The sequence below is a fragment of the Symsagittifera roscoffensis genome, chromosome 5 (genome assembly GCF_963678635.1).
Source record: "Symsagittifera roscoffensis chromosome 5, txSymRosc1.1, whole genome shotgun sequence".
In the NCBI taxonomy this organism is placed as follows: Eukaryota; Metazoa; Xenacoelomorpha; order Acoela; family Convolutidae; genus Symsagittifera; species Symsagittifera roscoffensis.
Window position 1 is genome coordinate 64,055,930 of NC_087066.1, and position 16,620 is coordinate 64,072,549.

Sequence of the window (16,620 nt, forward strand, 5' to 3'; positions counted from 1 at the left end):
ATAAAAAACATTTTTTTTGCAATATTGGTTTGAGTTTGTGACCTTAATTATGCAGAGATAGGCATGCAGCACAACGAAAAAGAATGGTATATTTGATTAAAATTTTGACTTACGGGTTGATCTATTTTTTGAAAAAAGATTTGATTGTTTCTGTGAAAGAGGTTCTACTGATCAGTTGAAAAAAAAAAAAAAATTCTTATTTAAAACACATTGTCGTTTTGTATTTTTTTTTGTGAATTCATTAAAAGAACCACGTCTGAGAAGGCATGGCGACAATTCTTCGCAAGCGACCAATCTTAGTTTTTGTAAAAAATGCCTATTCGCAGCACGTGACGAAATAACTAGCGAAAATTAGTAGAGGTAAACACTTGAGGTCGTCGCGTTGCTTGAGAATATTATTTTTGCTATAAAGCTTAAGGGGCTCAACTAATCTTGCTTGGCTTTTTTTTGTATTTTGTCACCTTGGCGGCACTTTCTCCGTAAGTCATTCTTGCGTATTTGATCTCCGATAGAAATTGTTTTTTTTTTTAAGAATTGAATAAACTTGTGAAGGTGGCAGGCTGATGACACACTATCCCATCTGGAAATTTCTATGCCATTCCTCGATTAAATTGTTGGTTTTCTGTCTTCTGAAGTCTACCACAGTCTGTGAGGGCTCAAGTCCTGGGTTCATATCTTTCAGTTGTCTGAAGGCCCGGATCTTTTGCTCTCCACTTTTGTTTTGATGAAGAAAGAAAGCTAATGGAATAGTTTGATCGTAAACTACAGAAAGGAAAAAATTGATAAAATAACGCGGGGCATGCTTTAAAATGCCTTAAAGGGCCCATCTTCATGCCAGACTGTGTTACTTTCCAAAATTTCCATGTTCTCGTCCAAAAAATTGTCAGTTTTAAATGCTACTAGCGTTCAATTATTCTCATTTCTACTGTTTATTCATTTCAATTTGGTATTGAATACATAACTGGTGCTCACAGACAGCACCGATGGCGCCAATAAACAAACTCAACTATTTCAAAACTATGCATCAGAGGTATTAAAAAACTGTGCGATTATATTATAAAACTTTGAAGCTTTTCTTCATTACGCGAACAAAATGACATAAGTATCCCCCAAGTTTCAGGCTCAAGCATTCAAAATAGCAACAAAAATGGATTTTTTCCATTGAGCTCCAAGTTAAACGTTTTGTTTGAATTTCTAAATGGTGTTACAGCAACATATTATCAGCCGACAAGACTTAAGTTATTGGGGCTGCTGAATAAGCCCAATTTTTAGCTAACGGAGCCCATTTTTGGCAAACGGAGCCCATTTTTTGTTCCCAATTTCTCAGTATGTGGCCGATTGAGAACAATTTTTTTAAAGGGACCGAATAAGCCCTACTTTTTAGGAGAATATCATAATGGCAAACGTAGATGATTGAGACCAATATCCAGCAAAATTGGCTCAATCAGTTCAATCAGTAGTGGATTCACGGGGGACGCCTCCTCTCCTCAGGGATTCGATCCCCTGTCGACCCAAAGGTTCCCACTTTTGTACAACTCTGAGATATCCATTTTTGGATGACTGACCTTAAAATTTTTCAAAAGCCGATTTTGGCTCCATTATATTCTAATTTTGAGGGGGGGGGGGGGGGGGGGCGACCTTGTTTTTTCAAAAATTTTGACGCAGAGGTTTGGCCAAAACAGGGTCTTTTGAATGATTTGAGAGGACTCAGAAAATCAATTAGGTCGAGCTAAAAAAAAAGATCGAGAGAAAATTGAAAATCCCCCCCTCGACGAGAAATTCCTAGATCCGCGGCTGAGTTCAATAATTTTTAAGCGACCGAAACAAACATTAATTCTAAGGATTGGTAGGCAACAGGTAGCACAGCAGAGTTCTTGGCTACTCAATGAGTCGGTTCAGTTGCGTCGATGAAATTGTTTTTGTACAAAATGGTAAAGGGTCTGAAGGAGCACGATTTTTGGTCACTAATTTACCATGGAAAGGGATGAATGAGCCCAATTCAAAAAATATTGAACTACCAGTTGAGCACCGCTGAGTCCAGTTTTTCGGTGACACGTTGGGCTCATAGATTAATTTAGGGACATATCGTAGAAATATGTAGGTACCAACAATTTAGTACAATTTTAGGGATCAATGGTTCTAAAAATTGCGCTCTGTCCTATATATACATATCATATGATAAAAAACTTTTGAGTTTGTTGAGTTTGTTTATTGGGGCCATCACTGCTGTCAGTGATCCTGGATTGATTTAATTAAGTACCGGCCAAATCCATATTGAAAGCGTTCGTTATCTAAAACAGTTGAAGTTTTTATGATTTGAAGTGCAGATCGAGATTTATTTATTCAGATTTAAAGTACCGATTATTCGGTTTTCACATGGCGCAACCAACAGGATACGGAACGGAGACGGGAATAGACCTACTTGGAAACACGGCGTTTTGAATGAGTAAGAGCACGGAGGCCACGTTGCTATGGGAGCACTGGATCGCTCGTTTTACCTGGGGGTATAAGCAAAGCTTGCATTCAATCCTACGGCTTCTCATGTCGATCGGACATTGGCAGCAACTCAAATTGCGCTGCTGCCGGCGGATGTGCCACGGAAAAAAAACGCGTGGAGGCGGAACAAACGCTTTTTTCAAATTTGCATTTTTGTCTAGGGGCGCGGGGCCAGGATGAACTCCACAATTGGAAAACCCACGTTGAATTGGCGAATACTAGATACTCAAGAGTACTGGAAGAGTTCGAGGCTGTTTTCAAGGAACGAAAAAATCGAAACTTACAAAGTGTTGTCCAGAAAACAGAGAGGCGGCGAGACGTTCGAAATGTTCCATTCCGTACTAAGCGGGCTGGCGGCACGGTGCGATCTGGGAACGCTGGAGCGCAGAATACTACTGGATGTATTTATCGTGAATATGTCTAGCAAGGAGGCGCAAACAGAACTCTGCGGATCTACCAAATCCCGTGATTTACCGGATCGCACTATTGTATGAACGAGGGGACACATACGCCAAATCTTACAAAGTTTCCAGTGGAGGGCTCGCTACGGCGCCGGTAGGGGCACTGAAGATAAAACGGAACCAGTGAGCGCAATCCGCGTTGGATATCGAAGATCAATGCAACAGTGCAGACGGGGAGTATTGAGAGGATATAATCCCGGTGAGCCGAATCGTAAATGTTTCAATTGCAATCAGAGCAGACATACAACGGACCGCATTGCGAGGTGCCCGGCGAAAAACGCCGCATGCAATTTGTTTTTTAAAAAACGGTTTACTATGAGCGCATATGTCGAGCCCGAAAAGCCACGGTAATAGACGCGTGGGCCGTTTTCATGAGGAAATAACCGAGGGAGATACTCATCAGGATCAGAACGGGAACGCATCGCACTACGGAAGCTCCGTCGGATGGGTGAACAACCCAAATGAAGCAACCCACGGATGAGATTCGGACAGTTCGAACAATTAAATTGTTATGACGATCGAGCGGAAAAAAGAAGAGGAACTGAAAACAGCGGGTGCGAAACAAGCGCTCGAAAATTATTGAACAACCCACCCAAGCCTGGATTGATAGCAGATCGCCTATATCCATTTTTACAATTGGAGAACTCAAAGGTACCTTAGGGAAGCTCCTGCCGATAGATCAGAAGGACAATCAGTTCAAAGATTATGGAAACAATCTCTTGGAGCTGATACGGAAGTTTACCGCGACTCTTCACTCCAACGGATGGACGACCCAGGCATCCATCAATGTGATCTGAGGCTGTCGTCCATCAGTCATCAGTAGATATCTGATGCCGGCATTGGGACTCATGCTAGTTAAGGCGCTAGCGGAGTAAGGAATACTCAACATCCAGGGGCAACCGGACACCGAGGCCAAGGGAGATGACTTTGATGACTGGCAGAAACACTTCAGTAAGCAATTTCAAAACCTTTTCCAAAGGGTAGGGCGCATACCTAACAATAAAGTTCAAGCTGAATTCTTCAAAAATTTATTGCGTCTCTAGCAAAAGAACCGAAAAGTGCCTATCACAAAACAAGGTAATGTAGATAAAGAAATTGATAAGCTACCTGCACAAGGGCACATTGAAAAACTGCTAGAGAGCTCGGATAAATGTTTTGTCTCGCCGTTCGCGATCACAGTTAAAAAGGACAGTTCAGTAAAATCAGCATTGGAATCAAGAGAGCTCAAGAGAGCTCTGTCCATAAAAATAAGTAACAAACACTAAATATTGAAGAATTAATGAACATTGTTGGGCAAACAATACTTGAGAGGAAAAAAGGGATGTATTTGTTACTACTATAGACCTAACTTATGCGTACGGTCAACTGCCACTGAACGTGAACACCAGCAAAAAATGTAAACTTTCCTTAGTGGGAGAAAAATTCAACCGTACGTACCGTTTTAAAACGGGATTCTACGGATAAACAATGATGCAGAAACTCAAGCTGCGAAAATTCAACGTATCATTGATCAAATTGGACGCGATTCTTTCCGGATTTCCCAGTGAGCACGCTTTCATTGTTGATATCTTAGCTGTATCAAAAAATTCCGGACTCGAGCATATTGTTTTGGTTGAGAAAATCCTGAAAAAACTAGACACAGAAAACATGGCGCCGAAATTGGAGAAATGCAAGTTCGTTGGCTAGGAAAAAATGTGAATGGTTGGGACACCTCGTAGAAATTCAGGCGTCACACTTTTAGCAAGAAAACTGACCCAATAGATAAAATAAATCCCCCAAGACTTTGTCGCAATGAAAAGATTTCATGGGATTGATACACAGCCTACACAAGTACTTTCCGGTGCTAGCGGAGTATTCAGTGCCGTTGTGTCCATTAATTAGTGAGAAAAATGATTTCGTGAGGACAAACGAATGCCAATTGGTATTCGAAACACTGAGAAAGCAAGTAGCGAATATCATCTAATTCAAGCACTTTGACATCGAAAGGTACATTCGAATCGGTTGTGATGCAAGCCATAACAGTTTAGAAGCCATATTAGAACAACTCGGCCCCAAAGGATAGCACCCAATTTCAGTGGCATCTCCGTTTTTAAACGCGGTGGAGAAAAAACTTTCCAAACGGACTGGAAATTTTAGCAGTCGTATTGGGCTCAGATTACTTTAGAATTTGTATATTTGGTAGGCGTTTTACAGTCGCTACGGATCATAAGGCGCTGTTGCCAGTGTTAAAGGGAAATAACAGGAAAAATAAAAACAATTTTCAGCCGATTAGAATAATTCCTTTCGATTTTCAAATTGTTCACATGCCAGGGGCAAAAGTCGGTTTACCTGACTACCTATCAAGGCGCTCCGTCGGTGACGCATCGCGTGTTAGTGTATAGGATAACACATTTACGGTTGCTAAAACAGACTCAATTAGTAATTCCTTTGTTTACGAAAAAATAGAAAACACCCCGGAGCAGAGAACTCCAAACCAAAAATATCGAATGTTTCAGCCAATGAAAGTGCAGTACGCAAATTCGTTTGCAAAATTCCACCAGAGGAGGGCCGAAAACCATGTGCTCAAACATCAACCAATCAGATGGCAGAGTCGGCATATGTCGTTGCAACGACCGAAAATCCTTCCATTCCAAAGTTAGAAAATCCTTCCATTCCAAAAAGTTGTATTTTTTTGGACCTATTCATTTCCAATGATCAGCATTAAGTTGAAGAAATTAAACAAATTTTTATTGAAACATCCAGATTTTACGAGCGGGAGCAGCAGTGAGATTGAGGTGGTGGACGCGTAATTGGAAGCTGTTATTTCAATTCCATCAGCGTTCGGTTGTGAAATAGTTCCGCCGGCTTATCCAGCTATTGTGGTGATGAGTTTCATCTCACGAGATTGAAAAGTAGTTTCAGAAAGTGATGACCTACGAGAAGTATTCAGTCTTAAGTTATTCGAGGCGAACTTTTAAGGAGACTCCACAAAAGAAGGCGATCAAGGACATGGTGGAAGGAAAAGACCCTGATCTGTTCCGGAAAGTCAGAGCAATGGGAGAATTTCTGGGCCAACATTCAAACGACTTCCACGAAAAGGAGAACTGTCTGTGGATGAACGAACGCCTCGTCGTCCCACTACCACCTAGGACGCGGTGGTTGATAGGATGCACACTTTCCATCGTGGATGGAAACATGTTCGACGCGGCAAGGGACGTGTGGTTTCCTTACCTACATATAAGTTTGGTGGCCGCCGACGACTGATGCCAGTAGTGAACCGCTGCAGGTAAAAGACTTGCATCAATGTGTGCGATAAGGCTTAGACCAACACGGTACTCAGAAACCTCACAAAAAACCGTCGCTTGAAAAGCTTAATTGGGAGACATTTTTACAACAATTAGCTGCATGTTTACATACTGAAGACACCTTTACCAATCGAATGCGTCATCCGACACCGACTAACGGGAACGAAAAGTCGGACACTGAGTTTGACGTGGAGCATTGAACCACCCGCGGAGGTTAGCGGACGATAAGTTGGTCAGTAGGCCTTGAGAATCTTAAGACACCAAGCGTGCGAGCAAAACTAGCGGCTCCAAAGGCGCCTAGGAACCGAACGCCGGAGGCACGTCGAGCCAACCGAGCAAACGGATAGAACTATTGTTCCAAAGGTATAAAAAATAAATCAGAAAATTGATAAAGAGTCTGAACTTATCTTGTCTCTGAAAAATGGGTCTGTGCTGAGGAAAAGCAGTGTTGCGGGAAAAGCTATGCGGGCGCTGACAATATCGCCTAAGGGAAATACGCGAAACCACCTACGGTTGAAATGTTCAGGCGAAAACTGGACAAAGAACGCCTGACTATGCCAGGGGAGATATGTTTCAAAATGAAAATCCAACCACTGTCAAAACTACAAAAATGGGATGATAACAATGATTCAGATTCAACCTCAGAACACGAGCTTTTACGATTGCCCTGCGAAAAATCGATGTTACAAAATGCTATTGGTCGGAGAAAGCTCAAGCGTCGATACAAAGGTCGGAGAAAGCTCAAGCGGTGCGGCGGCGACACCGAAGGAAAACAAGAAAGTGCCTACGGATAAGAACGATGCCGACGGACAAAGGCGTTATAGGGAAACTGAGAACCAAGACGAAGCAGCGCTTAAAAAAATAGCGAATAAAGCACCGAACGTGAGCGATGAGTGAGCTGCGACGACTGCGAAGGGATCGAAGAAGAAGGCGGGACGACCTAGAAAGCACCGACTAGTGTCATACTCGAGTCAAGACCGGCAAATTTTGGTCAAAACGGGGTGGCGGAAAAATTCCAGAAAACCAACGGCGGTAACGAAACTCGGGGGAATGATGATCGATAGTGTTTTCAAGGCGGGGAGAAAGAAGGGGGAAGGAGCACGGGCTGGAAAGGGATACCAACTAAAGTTCGGACGTGCCATCCGATACCGGGATACCGGAGAAGAAGTTAAACTAAAACTGTGAAACTCTATGCCCAGGGTGAAGGTTGACCACTGGTCTAAAATTCAATTGAATTTCTGTTTTGTGTAATTTTAAATTACAATTTAATATTAGTAAACTAGAGGGAATGTCGTATATATACATTTCATATGATGATTAGTATCGAATTTGTTGAGTTTGTTTGTTGGCGCCATCGTTGCTGACTGCGATTGTGATGCAACTTTTCGACCTGTGCCCCGATAAGTCAAAATGTGCACTGTCAACTCAAATCAACTTGAAGGAGTGCACTAACTATTTAATCGATTTTCAAAGTGTCACTATATCTGTGCTCGACCTGCAAAAGGACAGTCGAGACAGGAGATTATGTAGAGAATCAATTTGAAACATACCTCAAAAACGGTCGAAACGTACCTCAAAAAGGTCGATACATAACTCGAGCAGTACTTCAACCGAACTTTTCTCGATCAACTGTCCTTTCAGATTTCGACCGCGCTCGTGTATCTTCCAATTAACCCCAGCCACTACTCTCGCTACAATAAAAATTGGTACCATTGCTACCCCTGGAAACGTGGAAACTTGGAACATTAAAAACCACTCAATCATTTTAAAAACCAAATATCATTTTGTTAAAAAAACTCAAGTTTTCTTTTAGAAAAAGCGGGTTTGTGTCTGAGCGTTGACAAGACCGCCATCTGTCACTTTCCCTTTAGTGAGGGGGGACAGGAGTACCACTCCTGCTGGCGACTGGGGGATGACACTGAGGCATCTTGCAAGACAGTGGAGGGCACTAAGATCTTCTGCGACATGAACAACCAAAGATGCGGTCAGTTAATCAGTTACTCCATTCAAAGAATATTTCATGATATGTTTGGGCACGAATCGTTAGCTTCACCAAGTTACAGCATAATTCAGTTAATAATCAACTACAATCCCTACCCAGTGCATCTCTGAAGAAATTCTATAAGTTAAGTCTCTATCATATAGTCCACTCCAACTACGAAATCGTACTAGCCTAAAAAGTTCATTCAATTCTAATAACTAGTTAGAAATCAATTCTGGACTGATTTTTGTATAATTTGCATAATTATCGACGGATAGGTTTTGAACTAAACCAAAACTGCTCGTATCAGGGCGAAGCCCTGAGTGTTCCGTTTGCCTTTTAAGGTTTATGGAGCAGTAATAATTAAAAAAATTAAATGTAATAAAACAAAAGGAATTTTTTTTTTAAAGTTTGAAATTTTTTATGAAAATTATCCCCCCAGATACCATATAAAGTACAATAGGATAGATTTCACTCCTTGTAACAAATCAATTATGGCAAATAAACTTCTTTTAACCAACTTGGAACGATTTCTGAGAAAGATTTAAACAATTCCGTCAAAAAATGCTAGTTAAAAAGTCGAAAGTTGTAGAAAAAAACATACCCCGAGCACAAATATTCCGTTACTTTCGTATCGAAAGTCGGAACAATAAGATGAAAACAAACGCATTCTATGACAAGCATTCTCAACTAAACCTGGTATTCAACTTGTGAACAACCTGCCACCTTGATAGAAAAAGCGAACACTCTCATCCCTACAATTAAAAGACAATTCAAGCAGTAAGGCCTGCCTCTACAAAGTCACATCTGATTAGCTGAAAACAAATTCAGTTTAACCAAGTGAGCAATCTGCGCCCCAAGTTGATTTAGGAGGAGATTGTTCCTTTGGTCCACCCACATAAATTACAATCGTAGTTTTCAACATTCAATTTTTTTAAACTATTTTTTCAATGATGTCATTTTTTCAAGTTGCACTGTGAAGTATTAATAAAATCTACCAGAATAAAAAACACCCTAATGCGTATAATCTATCGCACAAATAACTTGAAATGGAAGTTTTGTTTAGGATGATGCCAAAACATTTAACTCGTTATAAGATATAAGAAATTGCTTAAAAAAGGTTATTTAATTGAAAAAGTAAAGCTGAATTAAATATTTAAATTTTTGTTGCAGTAACCTTCACAAATTTTGCGATCAATGTATTTCCATCGACAGATACCCAAATTGTTCTGCGTAGTTTTCTAATGCGAGAAAATTCTTTTTTTGTTCAGACTTTGCTAACTAAAGACACGGACTTTTTAACTTGCCATTTTTGACGGAATCTTTTTATATCATTCAAAAATTATTGTTGACTTGAGCTTAAATTTGAAAACATATTCACTTTTGATCTTTTTTTTGTTAAGTTATGGGGGTTTAAGGATTGCCAAAATGGGACAATTAACGAGCGATTTATTTCGAGCTACTAACGCGTAAGCGGAGATTTAATCCGTCTTAGAAATCGTTCCAAACTGGCTGGAAGAAGATTATTTGCCATAATTGATTTTTTACAAGGATCAAAACCTATCATTCCGTTTTTTGTATGGCGCGTGGGCGATGACTTTCACAATAGACCTCAAGTTTTAAAAAAGTTTCTTTCTATTTCACGTCTTTTTTTTTTCATGTGATTACTGCTCCATAGACCTTAAAAAATAATCGAATACAAGCAGTGTTGTTAATTTTTATGAAACTTTGGAACCGTTAGGGAAATTAAAGACAACAGTTTGTTTATGTTCAAAATTTTTTTTAAATGTTCAAATACTTTATAAAATTTTTTTAAAAATTTTAATTACCTTTTAATAAATTTAAAGTATCAACAAAGCTAACTAAATTCACAAAACTTCCAATAATTGAGAAGTTTTTTGAGTTTACCTCTAAAAACCTGTTGAACCAAAAAAAAATTCAAGCCAAAAAAGATGTTCCAAAGTACGACAGATATTAATTGCAAAAAATGCATACTTGAAAAACTTCAATTTTTCTTTTTCAATTGCACGAATTGACGGCTCTCTGCAATTTGCACAAAAAAAACAGGAAGAGCTAAAAAAAAACAAGCTCGTTGCAGTAAAGTCTACTGTATCCAAGTTCTTAAATATCTAGCTAGGTTCAAAACTTTTCTAAAATCTGAACTAAAAGTTTTTTTCAAGAGACCAAAACGCAACTACTTCTGTTTTGAGCTTTTCTCACACAGAAACTCAGGCAGGTACCACAAATAATCATCGAAAGGTTTGAGCAATGTATTATATTATAACCCTTCCAGTGGTAATTCGAACAACTTTTCCAACGAAAATTTTTCCAGTGTCGAGAAAAACCCGTTCGAATTTTTTGAGTCTTACCCTAGTTTTGAGCCATTACTTGATAAAAAATTTTTTTCGCTTAATTATAAAAAACCTGGTTTAGGGAAGTTTTTAAGTACTTTTGATTTTAGGTACAAAACTCTTCCTAAAATCTAACATAGATGTCCTTTCCGTCTGGAGAAGAAAAGTTGAACTTCTTCTGTTTTGCTTCATCCAAACTACCATTCCTGGTCAGATCGTGGACGGCTTTTTATGATCCAGAGTTTTTATAACAATTAGGCAAATCGACTTTCTGAAACTATACATGAAAAGTTGGAACCAGTTTGAAACTGGTATTTATATCCAATTTTTTTATGGATAAAACTATCTCTATAATATATTTCTAACTAAACCAATCATGACTCCTACACTCACATTATTTGTAAAGCTGAAACTCTTCATAGTTTCAGCAACAGAACAAAATAAATACAACTTAGCAAACAGTCGTTCTCCTTCAAAAACACTCGTTCCTGATATCTAACTTGCTAAAACCGGTAACCCGAAAAAAAGATAGCGTGACGAACAGACGGTGTACTTCATCTGAAATTCTTCATGAGTGAGCCACCCCGGACATAAAATCATCACTTGCGACCAAAAAAACTCTGGTGCGAGCAAATTTAGATTAAGCAAGTTAAAAAGAGAAAAAAGATCAGAATCACATCACAAAGTGTTCAATTGTATTACAAATTTAATGACTTTGTCTCTACGTCTCAATAACTCTAATGGAAACAACCAAACGAAACAGATTATGTCAGATCAAAACCCGAAGAACAGACTAAGCCTCTATATCGTGAATTGACCAAGACTGCAACGATTAGTTTTATACAAAATTCTAAATGCAGTAGATTTTCATTCAGTAGCATGAACAAAATTAGTTGGAGCAGTAAAAGTTCATTTCTAAGCCGTAAACTTCTCAATATTGCGTGGAAGTGTTGCATAACAATACAACGACTGATAAAAAGATACAACGAAGGTTTAAATCTGCAGTAACTTTAAAACTTTTGTAAAATTTAAATCTAACTGAATAAAAAATTCAAAAGTTACTTAGTAAATCAATTTAAAATTTGTTTTAATAAGTTTATAAAAAGTTCCTTGCTTCTAAAAGACTCACATCCTCATTCTCGCTCAGTCAAGATTCCTTGTTCTTTCATCTAAAACATAACCATACTCATTTAAAAATCAAAATCATTCAAATTTTTAATATCTAAATCAACCCTATTAAAGTTTATAACCTTAAACATAACTGAAACCTTAAACAAAAAAACTGTCAAGACCTAACCGTGTTCTGTGATAATCTATGTTTTTTCAAGCGAGACCATTAAGGATATCCTCGGATCTTCAATTTTTTACTCAATTATAAATTTTAATTCATTCAAAAACATTTGATCATCGAGGCTTTCCTTGGATCAATCAGAAAACTTTTGTTCTCCCCGCCTCCTAGTAAAAATGAAGTCAAACGTGGATTCAATCTCCTACCCATACCATCGACCTTAGTTAATAGAACTTTTAGAACAACTAACCATTCTAATTAGGATAAACAGTGAAGAACTTCTGTTACTCATCCATCACTTGAACCCCTCCTCTTAGGTGAACCAGGCTTAAGCACATCATAAACTTTGTATGATCTAAAATAATACCTAACGAATTACTTGTGTTCTAATTATACCTGTAACCTGTAGATTGGCTTTCTATTTTCCAATCCTCGATCACAAATCACAACTTTAAGTAAGATTAAGTAATTTTTTCTTAAAACTAAAACAGAACTTAATCACCGAGAAAGTAAAACATCATTCTAACGAATTGATATACACTCTCTCTCCAACCCTTCTACAATTGACAACCTATGTTTCAAGGTTAGGATAATCACACAAAAATTGTTAGAACTAACAGTTTGGGAAATAAGAAACCTAAGCTCTGGATTTTGCGACCATCGTTCTAACAATTATAACAAGAGATAATCTAGAAAACAAACAAACCTTGGTTCTCCCTAATTGTTTAATTGAAAGCGAAATATACGATCTTGTGACTACACCACATAAGCAAAAATTAGGCTGCATCAGATTGAAGAAACATCAAGAAAAAATGCAATTATCACAAAATAAAAACAAATTATCTGAAAAAGTTCCAAAATACGAAACGCATATTCGGAATCTGACGCAACTACAATACAAAGACTTCAAAATCTTGGAAATTTAAATGACGACGAGAACAAAAAAACGACCAAAAAAAAATTCCGAACCAGGATCCACAACAGCATCATCTATTAAAATTGATTGCAGAAAAAAAAATTTTAGCTTCGTAAGCCAGTAAGACTCTATAACTGGAATTAATTAATAAGGCATCATGAAAGTTACACATTAAACGTAATTCCGCACAAAAAATGATTCTATAGAACGAATCAATTTTGGCAATGATTCTATTCTTCCCTTTTTCATTCACTCACAAAGCGATTCCGCTAGAGGACAAGTACAACTTTGCCATAATCTAACTCTAAGTTTGTTCAAAAATGAAATAGCCCATGCAGGCAAGATTTTCCTGAAGTAAAATCATAAGACAAGAAATCGATCACTACCTACGAGGCATAATGAAAATCATTTCACATTACGGTATATTTACATTTGAACTTTTACCATCATCAAATCATCAAATCAACCACCACACAGAATAAAAAGAGATGATATTGAATAGTTTTTTCAAAAAATTTCACAGATTAAATCAAAAACATTCAATATCAAAACTCATTAAAAGCGGAACTCAATTTCCACAAATTATGTTTTCTCTAGCATTTATAATTATATTTCTATTGTAGAATCGAATGAAACAATTTTACGTATCACCACCACAAACGTCTGGACACGTAATAGTAAGGTAAAATCAAACCGTATCTCGCGACCTTTTGATTCGTTTTGTGAAACACTCATTGATAATTAAAAATCACAAAAAATATTAATTGACCCTCAAGGATTTCTAGCAGTGTTTATTAAAGAACAATTTAGTTCAAATTTCCCCAGCAAGAAAATAATTTTAGCAAAAACAAACAACTAAACAATTTCAGCAGACAAAACAAATTAAGTATGGGACCTGAATGGTCTCAATTGTTGTTTTTTAACTTCACTAACAAAATTCCTAGGGCAGCAATTGCCACTTTCTCCGTACACAGAGATTAATTAAAATTAACTCCACTCACAACTGACACCACATCCTTAAACTATAATACAAAATTTAATGATAGGATAAATCATAATACTTTAAATTCAGCCTATATAAATACCGAGAAACTCCTAAAGAAACTAGCAATCTGGCACAAAAAGATATCCAAGTTTCATCACACTTTGCAGACTTCGCGAACGAAGAAACAGTTGAAACACTTATTTCTTCTATTCATTCAACACTTACCACATCACATAACAGAAATACTCCTTTCCCACAAACGACACTACAATTAACAGTTGAACTAGCCGTTGTTCCAGAATATTCCCATGTGGATTATCAATAAAAAAGACCAAAAACTAAAAAACGCCAATTTAATAGGTAAAAACACGCAAACAGCAATATTTTTGCTCATCAAAATTATGATTTTTTCGCAAATAATAATATTAACAACCCTCTAGCAAACCCATTTTATACAACACGAAATCAATCTCATGAACAAAACAACACTCAATAGATACCAAAACGAGTATCTCAATCAGTATTTTTAAGGATAATTGAAAAACCCCAACAGACCGAATATAATGGAATTATCTCACCAGTAGTTATAAAACAACAACCCAAAAGAAAAACACAAGTGTCAATCCAGTATTTATTCTCGCTGAAATTGATCTAGAGGCAAGACATATAAATTCTCTAATTGATGAACGCAATTGGCCCAAAGAATAGAACAAGTAATACTTACAAAAAAAAACGGACAATACTAAACCACCGACGATTTGAATAGCGCACACATTCAAATGCTATTAGACGAGCAATCACATCTAGCAAGAAACTTCGTTATTGAAAATCAGCAATAAAAACTCAATAGAGCATTCTATGGTATATCTAAAAAACCAGCAGCTTTTATGACTAAAATCGTTAGACCGCTATTTACTGGTGCTTTCTTACGGTCAAAAACAAAACAAGAAACGTTGAAAGTTCTAGACAAACATCACCAAATCGTATAAAAAGAAAACGTGAAAGCAGATCGAGGTAAATCACATTTTTTCCTCACCCGTATAAAATTCCTTTGACACATTATTTAAGGAATTACAATCATACGTTGAAATCACGAATCCATGCAAGTGTAAAACTCCAACCACCATAAAATAAAAAGAAAATCCAAGAGTTCTTAGAATTGATAAACTTTTAACTAAACATGTTCAGAAAATGCAGCTATATCTCAGACAATAGTCTTGGACAAAAAAAACCATTTTGAAGGGACTTTAGAACATCAAAAACACTTCTCACAGAACCAATTTGAAAAACAATTCCAGACTCAAACCAAATATTTTACACTATGCACGCTCTGGCACTCATCTAGAGGATAAACTAAACTTTATATTTTATTTAAAATTAGCTGTTTAACTGAATTCTCCTAGTGAAGTAATTTTCGTACAAACGCAAAAAACTAATAATAATGTAGTAAATGCAATTATGAAGTAAAAATTAGTAATGCAAAATAAATTAAAGATAACTAAATTTTTTTTATGTGCATTTTTGTAAACTTTGTAAATTATTTGTAAATTCTCAATTTCTCGCCCACATTTTACGCACTCTTTCCCCAAAAACCGAGTAACACGCCCACGTAAAATTGTTTACCAAATGAGTATCAACTTTCTGATAATAAATGATGACAACTTTAACTTGCTTTCACGCGTTTCAATCTTTTTCTTAACCAGGTTGGATGAAGTTATAAAAAAAAGCTTAAGCTAATCAGTGCACCTTATTAACGCCACAAAACCAATCGCATGTATGAGAAAGTCTCACGGTACCTAAACCAGGTGAACTCCAGGTTAAAACTGGATACATTATGCTTTTGGAACCCACTTTCAAATTTTATTGAAATCACAAAAAACACCAAAATATCAAAAGAAAAGTCCAAAAAAAAAACATTTTGTTATTGATAAAAGGACAGAATCAAATGTAAAAAGAGTGAAAACCACCTGATCAAAAAAAATGTTCAACGCGAAAAGAGATTCTGCTCAAAGAGACGGTAAAATATTACTACCTCAACTGGCTTAACCCACCAGAAGGACGTCTTGAGCATGTTCTATAGCCGACATTACCACCCGCGCTACACAACGCTTAAGACACGCACTTCTATTTTGACGAGAGTAGCTCTAGGGTGAGCGACTCTTTTAAAATGAGTAAAATTAATTGAAAATGCTTTTGCGAAAACAACTTAAAAAAATATCATTACTGAAACTGACTTCACTTACAAGATCTGACCATGCAATGTAAAAAAAAAGATTTCTTAGAGCAAAAGAAACGAGCCGCAAAGGGAGATGAAAACTGGATGACTTTCCATTATGGAATGGCAAATCTATTGGTTTGTTGCCCTAGTCACAATACTTATAGGATTTAAAGTACGGACATAACATCGCAGCAAAGATACCCATTAAAGAAGAACAATGGCCATCTCGATGTTGAACTCACATACGATTCCTAGTCACTTGGCGCTTCGCTCAAAGATGTCAAACTCCACCTAGCTCGTAGTCTCGCTTTAGCCTAATGAGATCAACACATCATTGCATAAACCTAAAATCTTGACATGATCTTTCAAACATATCTAGGATAAACGAGACCCACTTCTGGAAAACAAACGACTGTACCCCTTCTCTCCATGAAGACAAATACTCCACATTACGAGCAACTGTTTCTCTCTCTCTTGATTCACACAGATACTACTTCAAAAGAATCTATTCCAAGAATCAAGAAGTTTTCCCATCCATCCTTCATTACAATAAACATTGTACTGAAGACTCTCTAATTCCGGATGGATGGAACCAGTTTAAAGCTAGTACTTATATCCAGTTATATTATTGATAAAACTA

The 16,620-nt window shown here is 37.2% G+C and overlaps 2 protein-coding genes across 2 annotated transcripts in view; both read left to right on the forward strand.

The window, feature by feature from the left end:
• The window catches only part of LOC134846828 (PAT complex subunit CCDC47-like), a 495,511-nt gene that overhangs the window by 153,327 nt on the left and 325,564 nt on the right, over positions 1-16,620 (forward strand). The gene's annotated exons all lie outside the window — the stretch shown is intronic.
• Positions 1-16,620, forward strand: part of LOC134846826 (receptor-type tyrosine-protein phosphatase eta-like) — a 114,878-nt gene that overhangs the window by 18,164 nt on the left and 80,094 nt on the right. Inside the window, exon 5 of the mRNA XM_063864221.1 lies at positions 8,055-8,225. Within this exon, the coding sequence (XP_063720291.1) occupies positions 8,055-8,225 (171 nt within the window). The remainder of the gene's footprint in view (positions 1-8,054; positions 8,226-16,620) is intronic.